General features: G+C 43.8%; 1 protein-coding gene across 1 annotated transcript; it reads left to right on the top strand.

The window, feature by feature from the left end:
• Positions 1-2,136: 2,136 nt before the first annotated feature.
• On the top strand, positions 2,137-9,859 carry nr0b1 (nuclear receptor subfamily 0, group B, member 1). Its single transcript, XM_034187100.1, has 2 exons — positions 2,137-3,009; positions 9,382-9,859. The coding sequence occupies exons 1-2, from the start codon at positions 2,361-2,363 to the stop codon at positions 9,642-9,644; spliced, it is 912 nt and encodes a 303-aa protein (XP_034042991.1). The 5' UTR covers positions 2,137-2,360; the 3' UTR covers positions 9,645-9,859.
• Positions 9,860-12,436: the final 2,577 nt, after the last annotated feature.

Raw genomic sequence — 12,436 nt, 5'->3', positions numbered from 1 at the left:
CTCCAGGCTGGGAAGAGAGCAGCCAGTGATCCCCTGGGCCGTTTTGATCACCCTCTGCAGCGCTCTCCTGTCTGCTGCTGAGCACCCCCCCGTACCACACTGTGATGCAGTACGTCAGGATGCTCTCGATGATGGCTCTATAGAACAACACCAGCAGCTTCTCCTCCAGATTGTTTCTCCTCAGCACCCTCAGAAAGTGGAGTCGCTGCTGGGCTTTCTTCACCACCACTGTGGTGTTGGCAGTCCAGGAGAGGCTGTCAGAGAGCTGCACTCCCAGGAACCTGATGGAGCTGACCCTTTCCACACAGTCCCCTTGGATGTAGAGCAGGGCTGGGTCGGCCCTGTTCTTCCTGAAGTCCAGGATTATTTATTTTGTTGTTGTGGTGTTCAGCGGCAGGTTGTTAGAGAACATCCGCGCTGTCAGTCGATTTATCTAGTCTCTGTAGTTGGTCTCATCCCCCCTGAGATGAGCCCAAACACGGTGGTGTCATCCATGATGTTTGTGGGATGGGTCGGAGAGCAGTCGTGCGTGTAAAGGGTGAACAGGAGGAGGTTCAGTACACAGTCTTGAGGGGAACCGGTGCTGAGTGCGATGGTGGAGGAAAGGTGGGGGCCAAGTTTCACGGACTGTGGGTGGTTTGTGAGGAAGTCCTTGATCCACTGGCAGATGGGGTGGAGATGCCCAGATGTGTCAGTTTCTGGACCAGGATCTCCGGGATGATGTGGTTGAAGGCTGAGCTGAAGTCCAAGAAGAGCATCCTCACATAGCTCCCCTGGTGCTCCAGGTGGCTCAGCGCGGTGTGGAGCACTGTGGTGATAGTGTCCTCTGTGGAGCGGTTTGCCCTGTAGGCAAACTGGTGGGGGTCCAGAGTGGGAGGCAGACAGGCCCTGATGTGCTGAGAGACCAGTCTTTCAAAGCACTTCATGACCACAGGCGTAAGTCCAACAGGCCTGTAGTCATTTATGCTCTCCACTGCTGACTTTTTTGGGACTGGGATGATGGTGGAAGATTTGAGGCAGAGTGGAATGGTGGCCTGCGACAGGGACAGGTTAAAGATGCAGGTGAAAACTCCAGGCAGTTGGTCAGCACACGCTTTGAGTACCTTGCCAGGTACACCATCGGGGCCGGCCGTCTTCCTGGGGTTCACCGCCTTCAGCACATGTCTCACTTTGTGTTCCTGAAGTGTTAGCGTGGTAGTGCTAGAGGGTGGTGGGTGTGGAGTCTGTCTGCTTTGAAGCAGACAAAGAAGCGGTTCAGCTCCTCTGCCACCGAGGCGTCAGACCTGGCATTTCCTGCTGGCATTTGTCTATCAAGAGTTGATTTTGCACTGCAAAATTACTTTGTTACAGCATTAAAGCTGCACTCAACTTGAAGATGGAACTTTGAATTTTTGGTTTTCGAGTTCGACCAATCAGTCCTTTTGGCACGTCCATTACCACTGAATTAATAATATAGATGTATGTATAATTTTGAGTTTGTGCTTAAGTCAGAAAACTCAAAAATAAATGAAAACATCTGCAATCATTTCAAGGAAAGAGCAGTTCAAACATAATTAAAAGCTGAATGCTGTTGTGACATTCATATCCACACTGAGTGTATGCAAACGTTTGATAACAATTGTATGATATAGCAGATTATTATTATTATATTTAAGTATAGTAAGCATGCCTAAAATCCTGGGACGGTACTGCATTTCTCAGTATCTTGTAATTGTTCCAGTGTTCCTTCTCATTGTTGAGTTTTAGGTCATCATTTTGGTAGCCTACTGATTTTTACAGCATTAATGTTAGCAAGATGAACTTTAGTTCTGCAAATTAAGTTTAAAATATGTCAGGTAAATGCAGGTCTGCTCAAATGTTTAACTTTGATTGTACACTGTTTTGTTTTGCTGATATTTTTGAAGAGAGGAAAAAAAATTAATCCAATTTATTTATTGATTACGCGCCCCCCCCCCCCCCCCCCCCCCCCCGCCTCATTTCCTTCTTACGCCCCTGGTTCTCTCCCCTTCTTCAGGTAAACACAAGCCGCTGTCCTTGTCCATTTGTTGTTGCGCACAGTTTTCTGTAACTGTTGGACACCTGGAGACCTCTGTGTGTGTGTGTGTGTGTGTGTGTGTGTGTGTGTGTGTGTGTGTGTGTGTGTGTGTGTGTGTGTGTGTGCGTGAGGAGGAGAAGAAAGGGGAGGTGGAAAAAGAGGAGGCGCATGAGACGGCGGAGGAGGAATCTGCACAAAGTCTGAACAAGTTGTCAAAGGCAGGCGGAGGACAGACGGGAGCTAATATAAACGTGCGAGGCTATCAGGGGCCACAAAAACAGCGCTCCCTCTGACACTGACCTCCGGCGCATCAAAGAGCTCCTCCATGGCCACGCTGGAGGGCTGCCGCTGCCGGGGAGCCAGCAGCCGGACCAACAAGAGCATCCTCTACAGCATCCTGAAGAGCGACAGCCTGGGCGCCACCGAGGAGCAACGGCAGCACTCCCTGCACCACTTCTTCCACAGGACCTCCTCCTCCTCCTCCTCCTCGTCGTCCTGCGCTCCCGCCGCCTCGCTGCAGGAGCTCCGGCAGCAGGCTTGCTCCTGCGGCTCGACGCGCCGCAGAGGGAGGCTGCGCTTCCCGCAGGTCACCTGCAAAGCCGCGTCGGCCGTCCTGGTTAAGACTCTGCGCTTCGTCAAAAACGTGCCGTGTTTTCGCGAGCTGCCCGAGGAGGACCAGCTGACCCTGATCCGGAGCAGCTGGGCGCCCCTGCTCGTGCTCGGGCTCGCGCAGGACCGGGTGGACTTTGAGACTACGGAGACGGTGGAGCCCAGCATGCTGCAGCGCATCCTTACGGGTTTACCGGACAGGCAGAGCGACCCGGCGGCGGCAGCGGCGGGCACGAGCAGACCCGCGGCCGGCGTGTCCGTGGTGGATATAGACGCCATCAAAGCTTTCCTGAAGAAGTGCTGGACTGTAGACATCAGCACCAAGGAGTACGCCTACCTCAAAGGAGCCGTGCTCTTCAACCCAGGTGCGTCGTTTACGCACAGCCGGCGCACGGATTTAAGAAAGTTCTGTCATTTAACCAACACACACATATAAAAATATACCAGACTCACATCGACTATAAAGCTCGATCAGTGCATAAAAAGTTTTATTTCTGTTCTTAATAAAGAGACATTTGTTTAAATCAGGTAAAATATGAATAAACGAATTTAAAATTACTTTAAAGATTTACCCGAACCTTCTCCATAAGTTATAAGCTCCGTAAAATATCTCTGTATATTGTATATACAAAATGTATATTGAGCAATACTTCAGTACTTGTACTCTGGACTATCAGTGTTTGTGCAGCATCTTTATTGTGATGTCATAAAGTAGGCTGCCATGCCAAAGAATAAAAAGTTAATGAGATTCAAAAAGAAATGCTGAAAAAGATTCGGATTTGTCTTAATACTCATGTCAAAATTTCATAGAAACTAATCTGTTTATTATTATTATTGTGTAGGCAGACACAAAGACAGACAAGGTGATGTCATAAAATGATGTCATTTTGTGCAATACTTTGACTCATTAGGTGATTTATCATTTGAGTCATTTATGAAGTAAAAAACAAAACAATCCTCAACTCTTTCCAGCTTCTGATGTGAGGATTTGCAGGGTTCATCTGCTTTGTAGTGAATGCATTTAGATTTTTGAAGGCTGATCAGGCACATAAAAGATGACCTTGAGGTGGACGGGAAAATCCAAACCGGCATTATTCGCTGTTGTCTAAGATTTCATAGACTAAACAGATCATGACAAAATTATCAACAGGTTGGAGGAGATGGTGTTCAGAGAAGCTTTTGATCAGAGATAGTCAAAGATAATCTGCAAGGTGCCCTTGTGCAAGGTCCTGAATCTCCAAATTACCCCCAGTGTGAGTGTGGGCACCTTGCGTGTGTGTGTGTGTGTGTGTGTAAGAGAGAGAGATTGTGAAGCATCACTGTAAAGCACTTAGATCTTCTGCATCAAATGGGAAAAGTGCTATAGAAATGAAATCCATCAATCTCTAATCATATAAATGCTGGTTGTTGCAGCCGAATTAGCATCATATGCACAATAAATTATTGCTGACATCATTTTACAGCTGCGCTACTTAACTAGGATTCTAAATATTATTTCACTTAAATGGATGTGCTTCAAATTCAAATCAAATCAAATCAATTTTATTTATATAGCGCCAAATCACAACAAACAGTTGCCCCAAGGTGCTTTATATTGTAAGGCAAGGCCATACAATAATTACGGAAAAACCCCAACGGTCAAAACGACCCCCTGTGAGCAAGCACTTGGCAACAGTGGGAAGGAAAAACTCCCTTTTAACAGGAAGAAACCTCCAGCAGAACCAGGCTCAGGGAGGGGCAGTCTTCTGCTGGGACTGGTTGGGGCTGAGGGAGAGAACCAGGAAAAAGACATGCTGTGGAGGGGAGCAGAGATCAATCACTAATGATTAAATGCAGAGTGGTGCATACAGAGCAAAAAGAGAAAGAAACACTCAGTGCATCATGGGAACCCCCCAGCAGTCTAAGTTTATAGCAGCATAACTAAGGGATGGTTCAGGGTCACCTGATCCAGCCCTAACTATAAGCTTTAGCAAAAAGGAAAGTTTTAAGCTTAATCTTAAAAGTAGAGAGGGTGTCTGTCTCCCTGATCTGAATTGGGAGCTGGTTCCACAGGAGAGGAGCCTGAAAGCTGAAGGCTCTGCCTCCCATTCTACTCTTACAAACCCTAGGAACTACAAGTAAGCCTGCAGTCTGAGAGCGAAGCGCTCTATTGGGGTGATATGGTACTATGAGGTCCCTAGATAAGATGGGACCTGATTATTCAAAACCTTATAAGTAAGAAGAAGAATTTAAATTCTATTCTAGAATTAACAGGAAGCCAATGAAGAGAGGCCAATATGGGTGAGATATGCTCTCTCCTTCCAGTCCCTGTCAGTACTCTAGCTGCAGCATTTTGAATTAACTGAAGGCTTTTCAGGGAACTTTTAGGACAACCTGATAATAATGAATTACAATAGTTCAGCCTAGAGGAAATAAATGCATGAATTAGTTTTTCAGCATCACTCTGAGACAAGACCTTTCTAATTTTAGAGATATTGCGCAAATGCAAAAAAGCAGTCCTACATATTTGTTTAATATGCGCATTGAATGACATATCCTGATCAAAAATGACTCCAAGATTTCTCACAGTATTACTAGAGGTCAGGGTAATGCCATCCAGAGTAAGGATCTGGTTAGACACCATGTTTCTAAGATTTGTGGGGCCAAGTACAATAACTTCAGTTTTATCTGAGTTTAAAAGCAGGAAATTAGAGGTCATCCATGTCTTTATGTCTGTAAGACAATCCTGCAGTTTAGCTAATTGGTGTGTGTCCTCTGGCTTCATGCATAGCTAAAGCTGGGTATCATCTGCGTAACAATGAAAATTTAAGCAATGCCGTCTAATAATACTGCCTAAGGGAAGCATGTATAAAGTGAATAAAATTGGTCCTAGCACAGAACCTTGTGGAACTCCATAATAAACCTTAGTCTGTGAAGAAGATTCCCCATTTACATGAACAAATTGTAATCTATTAGATAAATACGATTCAAATCACCGCAGCGCAGTGCCTTTAATACCTATGGCGTGCTCTAATCTCTGTAATAAAATTTTATGGTCAACAGTATCAAAAGCAGCACTGAGGTCTAACAGAACAAGCACAGAGATGAGTCCACTGTCTGAGACCATAAGAAGATCATTTGTAACCTCCACTAATGCTGTTTCTGTACTATGATGAATTCTAAAACCTGACAGAAACTCTTCAAATAGACCATTCCTCTGCACATGATCAGTTAGCTGTTTTACAACTACCCTTTCAAGAATTTTTGAGAGAAAAGGAAGGTTGGAGATTGGCTTATAATTAGCTAAGATAGCTGGGTCAAGTGATGGCTTTTTAAGTAATGGTTTAATTACTGCCACCTTAAAAGCCTGTGGTACATAGCCAACTAATAAAAATAGACTGATCATATTTAAGATCGAAGCATTAAATAATGGTAGGGCTTCCTTGAGCAGCCTGGTAGGAATGGGGTCTAATAGACATGTTGATGGTTTGGAGGAAGTAACTAATGAAAATAACTCAGACAGAACAATCGGAGAGAAAGAGTCTAACCAAATACCGGCATCACTGAAAGCAGCCAAAGATAACGATACGTCTTTGGGATGGTTATGAGTAATTTTTTCTCTAATAGTTAAAATTTTATTAGCAAAGAAAGTCATGAAGTCATTACTAGTTAAAGTTAAAGGAATACTCGGCTCAATAGAGCTCTGAGTCTTTGTCAGCCTGGCTACAGTGCTGAAAAGAAACCTGGGGTTGTTCTTATTTTCTTCAATTAGTGATGAGTAGTAAGATGTCCTAGCTTTACAGAGGGCTTTTTTTATAGAGCAACAGACTCTTTTTCCAGGCTAAGTGAAGATCTTCTAAATTAGTGAGACGCTATTTCCTCTCCAACTTACGGGTTATCTGCTTTAAGCTGCGAGTTTATGAGTTATACCACGGAGTCAGGCACTTCTGATTTAAAGCTCTGTTTTTCAGAAGAGCTACAGCATCCAAAGTTGTCTTCAATGAGGATGTAAAACTATTGACGAGATACTCTATCTCATTTACAGAGTTTAGGTACCTACTCTGCACTGTGTTGGTATATGGCATTAGAGAACATAAAGAAGGAATCATATCCTTAAACCTAGTTACAGCGCTTTCTGAAAGACTTCTAGTGTAATGAAACTTTTTCCCCACTGCTGGGTAGTCCATCAGAGTAAATGTAAATGTTATTAAGAAATGATCAGACAGAAGGGAGTTTTCAGGGAATACTGTTAAGTCTTCAATTTCCATACCATAAGTCAGAACAAGATCTAAGATATGATTAAAGTGGTGGGTGGACTTATTTACATTTTGAGCAAAGCCAGTTGAGTCTAATAGATTAAATGCAGTGTTGAGGCTGTCATTCTCAGCATCTGTGTGGATGTTAAAATCGCCCACTATAATTATCTTATCTGAGCTAAGCACTAAGTCAGACAAAAGGTCTGAAAATTCACAGAGAAACTCACAGTAACGACCAGGTGGACGATAGATAACAACAAATAAAACTGGTTTTTGGGACTTCCAATTTGGATGGACAAGACTATGAGTCAAGCTTTCAAATGAATTAAAGCTCTGTCTGGGTTTTTGATTAATTAATAAGCTGGAATGGAAGATTGCTGCTAATCCTCCGCCCCAGCCCGTGCTACGAGCGTTCTGGCAGTTAGTGTGACTCAGGGGTGTTGACTCATTTAAACTAACATATTCATCCTGCTGTAACCAGGTTTCTGTAAGGCAGAATAGATCAATATGTTGAGCAATTATTATATCATTTACTAACAGGGACTTAGAAGAGAGAGATCTAATGTTTAATAGACCACATTTAACAGTTTTAGTCTGTGGTGCAGTTGAAGGTGCTATATTATTTTTTCTTTTTGAATTTTTATGCTTAAATAGATTTTTACTGGTTATTGGTGGTCTGGGAGCAGGCATCGTCTCTACGGGGATGGGGTAATGAGGGGATGGCAGGGGGAGAGAAGCTGCAGAGAGGTGTGTAAGACTACAACTCTGCTTCCTGGTCCCAACCCTGGATAGTCAAGGTTTGGAGGATTTTATAAAATTGGCCAGATTTCTAGAAATGAGAGCTGCTCCATCCAAAGTGGGATGGATGCCGTCTCTCCTAACAAGACCAGGTTTTCCCCAGAAGCTTTGCCAATTATCTATGAAGCCCACCTCATTTTTTGGACACCACTCAGACAGCCAGCAATTCAAGGAGAACATGCGGCTAAACATGTCACTCCCAGTCCGATTGGGGAGGGGCCCAGAGAAAACTACAGAGTCCGACATTGTTTTTGCAAAGTTACACACCGATTCAATGTTAATTTTAGTGACCTCCGATTGGCGGAACCGGGTGTCATTCTGCCGACGTGAATTACAATCTTATCAAATTTACGCTTACCCTTAGCCAGCAGTTTCAAATTTCCTTCAGTGTCGCCTGCTCTGGCCCCCGGAAGACAGTTGACTATGGTTGCTGGTGTCGCTAACTTCACATTTCTCAAAACAGAGTCGCCAGTAACCAGAGTTTGATCCTCGGCGGGTGTGTCGCCGAGTGGGGAAAAACGGTTAGAAATGTGAACGGGTTGGCGGTGTACACAGGGCTTCTGTTTATGGCTACGCTTCCTCCTCACAGTCACCCAGTCGGCCTGCTTTCCCGGCTGCTCGGGATCTGCCGGAGGGGAACTAACGGCGGCTAAGCTACCTTGGTCTGCACCGACTACAGGGGCCTGGCTAGCTGTAGGATTTTCCAAGGTGCGGCGCTGAGTCTCCAATTCGCCCAGCCTGGCCTCCAAAGCTACGAATAAGCTACACTTATTACAAGTACCATTACTGCTAAAGGAGGCCAAGGAATAACTAAACATTTCACACCCAGAGCAGAAAAGTGCAGGAGAGACAGGAGAAGCCGCCATGCTAAACCGGCTAAGAGCTAGTAGCTGCGCTAAGCTAGTGGATTCCTAAAAACACACGAAGTGAATAATGTGTAAATAATTTAGAGGTGATTCAACAGAGGGAGTGCTTTAGTTAAGGCACGTGAAGATTACACTGTGAAACAAATTGTTGTCTAGATCAATCTAACGGGGCAGATTAAACAGCTAACAGATACAGCAAAACACTGCTGTGCTCTGGAACAGGAAGTGATACAATACCGCAGTGAGAGCCAACCACCAGTAGAGGCGTCATTGAAAACAATGAAATATTCCATCACAATTTCAGTCCATCTATAAATTTAATAAGATTCAACAACAGTGCAATGCTCAAACAAATTCACAATGAAATAAAACTGACAAACGAATCAATATGTGTGTGTGTGTGTGTATATATAAATGTATGTATCAGCTTTTTGTACGTGCTGAAAATGGTTTTAACATATATCAGTGAAAGAATTAGTTTTTTTAGATTAAGAAGAAGAAATATGTCCTCTATGATTATCCATGTCTGAAGTGGATGAGTGTCTACGACTCCCCCTAGATGGGACAGCAGTCCATCACAGGTTACTTCCCCAGCTAAGGTCTGTACTCGTACAGTTGAGGGGACAGAGACAACACAGATAAAGTGTCTTGTTGAAGGACAGAGACTTGAAGCCTGAAGCACATCGGGAATTGAACAACAGTCTATATACTTGTAGTCCAAACCCCAATCTTTCCATGTTTTGAACACATTCTTGTGTTTTGGCTGTCACACCTCCCTCCTCCTCCTCCTCCTCCCTTTTCCACTGTCTCATCACGTCATAACTCTCTCCCATGTCAGATCTGGAAGGGCTGCGCTGCCTCCAGTACATCCAGTCCCTGCGTCAAGAAGCCCACCAGGCGCTGAACGAGCATGTCCGTCTGATCCACCGCGAGGACACCACGCGTTTCGCCAAGCTGCTCATCGCTCTGTCCATGCTGAGGGCCATCAGCCCCCCCGTGGTCGCTCAGCTCTTCTTCAGACCCGTCATTGGGTCCCTCAACATGGAGGAGGTGCTGCTGGAGATGTTCTACGGGAAGCAGGTCGCAGACGGGCCGCAGTGAGCCCAGGAGAGGTCTGCAGGGTGGGCTGTGAGGTGGACGGAATTTCAAGGTGCTGTACAGAGGAGGACTTGGAGCACTGTGAAATATCCAGCAGGCAAGAACGGGAGGAGGACTTAAAAGAGGAAAAATAACACAAGGAGCTGCTAGAATTCCTAACTTATTTGCTTTTATAAAAACTATTTTTCTATAATAAAACTGATACTCTCTGAAGTGCAGTTTTTAATGTTTGCGACATGCGGCCAATGAGTTGTTTCCCACATCTTTGATGACACACTTTACACAAATATGTAATCATCTCCAGAGAGTATGTGAAACATTCGATAAGAGCGCTTCTTTCTCAGAACACATGCTGAGATAAGGACAGCACAAATCTGAGGCCTCTCTTTAAAAATGTATCACATATGAAACACAAATCAACTGCTGGCTGAGGTTAATATGAGGGCAAATCAGACAAATATCAGCTGTCTATAACTCAGATTCTCAAGGTCATGGGTCAGATGGTGTCTTTGCAGAGCAAAAAAATAAAAAATAAATAAAATAAAATAATAATAATAAGCAGACTATCCTCAGCTGACCAGGTGGTTGGACTTTTTGTGAGCTCATATCAATTTTATAACATCAAAATTTGTTAAAAGAATAATTTTACGCTTTTTTACAACATATAAATATGGTTGTTTTCATTTTTAAAGGGGTCATATTATACACATTTCTTCATACTGATGTTAAAGCTACATGTAGCTCACAAACACTGAGGTTGTCCATCCTAAAAGCACCCACTTTCAGGTCTCTTTAAATAGATATGTGCATGGTCTGCACTAAAGAAGCAGTGAGCTTTGATGGTCTCAGATGAAGCTCTACCCGAAGAAGAAAAAGTTGCAGTTCCAAACCATAAAGGTCTGTATAATTGAGGGCGTGGTCAGTTTGAGTGACAGCGGCCGTGCCCAGCATCTCTGCCTTTCGTACTGTTGATAACCCAGTGTTCGGTCAATACATCTGCTAGCTGTTATGGATGGCTGTGTCAGTCATTTTCAGTATTTTATTTATCATTTATATCATTCATCACACCTGGAATAATATGGCTTGTGTAGCAAAATGTCCTAAAGCAGGGGTTACCAACCCTGTTCCTGGAGGACAACTGCCCTGCATGTTTTCTAACTCTCCCTGATCCACTCCCAGGCAATTAACTATCAGGTGTGCTCAGCCAATCAACAGCTTGAAGATGCCACTTTAAAAAAATCAGGTGTGACCCCTGAGATACAGATTTGAACAAAAGCTCATAATGGTCAGTAACTGTGATTGACTGATGATGAAGTCACAAAGCAGGGGTCACCAACCCTGTTCCTGGAGAGCCCCTGCCCTGTATGTTTTCCACGTCAACCTACTCAAGTCGCACATGTTTTTTTAAGTGGCATCTTCCAGCTGTTGATTGGCTGAGCACACCCGATAGAGTTAATTGCCTGGGAGTGGAACAGGGACAGTTAGAAAATATGCAGGGCAGGTGCCCTCCAGGAACAAGGTTGGTGACCCCTGTCCTAAATGATCGGCTAAGATGATATTTGCAATATTTGAACTGAGGGAAACTCGTGTCTTACGTATTTAATGTTGTATGCTAAAGGTGTTAGCACTTTTAGCAGCTGTTGGTAGCTTCATCTCTTAGGTCCCGTTAATGCACAATTACTGAGAAAATAAGCGGCTCAAAACTTTTAATGTCTGCACCAAAGCAAACCATTATGACAACCACTGTCCAGTCTCCAAAAATATGAGTTAATAAACACCTGAACCAAGGTTAGCCTGCTAGCTTAGCTGGTTCATACTCAAAGGGGTGTGTTCAAGCATCTTTTGTCATACAGTGAGCCACCCACGCTCCACCCCTTTGTCTACTTATGGGTTTGTGGTGATGTAGATAGTCAGTCAACGTTGCTGACATGACGACACCCAGATATGTGCTTCATATTGGCTCTTTCGGCTCTCTATAGAACATTTCGGGTAATGTCAGGCTTTGTCCTGTATATGTAGTCTTTGTACTATCCAGCGGCTCCATGGGCAAATACTGACAAGTGATGCTTTTTGCAGAAGGCTTGTACAAAATACAGTGCAGTGATTGTGACTTTTGACCTTTTGACCCCCAAATCTGTAGGCTTCTTGCAGTCACCATGCTGAATACACATACTATGACTGGTGACAGGAAATTAAGAAAGAAGCTGATCCCAATGTACGTTACACAAATCTGATCTCCTTTCCCCCAGAAACACACCCACTGAGTTTGTCTGCTGTGTATCGTCTTGGAATTCACTCAGTTAAAAGGCCACATAATGATGACAGAGTCATTAAAATTTGGCGAAATTTGATGCACCAGATCATTTGAAATAGCAGCTTTGATTCTCCTATGTAATATCCAACAGACAAGTCTGCCACCTGCTGGATATTCAGCAGATGCTGGCCTTTATGATGAACTGAGAGCAGGTGTGATCATCAGTGAGACATGTAGACCATGTCTGCACTAAAATGTAAGAACTCAGACAAACTTTTAATTTCTGATTGATTCTCAATGGTTGCATTTAAAACCTAAATAACATGGTCATATTTCCACACTGCAGAAAGGATTGTATATGAATTTAGTAGTGAAAGAAAGCATTCACTGCAATATATGGTGCATACAGAAAGTATTCACAGCACTTCACTTTTTACACATTTTGTTATGTTACAACCTTATTCCATATAGGAGGAAATTAATTTCCCCCCTCAACATTCTACATGCAATACCCCATAATGACAATGTGAAAAAATATTTT

Source organism: Thalassophryne amazonica, chromosome 14 (assembly GCF_902500255.1).
Source record: "Thalassophryne amazonica chromosome 14, fThaAma1.1, whole genome shotgun sequence".
Lineage (NCBI taxonomy): Eukaryota > Metazoa > Chordata > Actinopteri > Batrachoidiformes > Batrachoididae > Thalassophryne > Thalassophryne amazonica.
The sequence above is the reverse complement of the archived record's forward strand: the minus strand, read 5'-3'. Positions and strand labels throughout refer to the sequence as shown.

Excerpts from the sequence above, each read along its gene's own strand:
- nr0b1 (XM_034187100.1), top strand. The coding sequence starts at position 2,361 with ATGGCCACGCTGGAGGGCTGCCGCTGCCGGGGAGCCAGCAGCCGGACC. Across the intron at positions 3,010-9,381 it reads AGCCGTGCTCTTCAACCCAG|ATCTGGAAGGGCTGCGCTGC; the intron begins GTGCGTCGTTTA and ends CTCCCATGTCAG.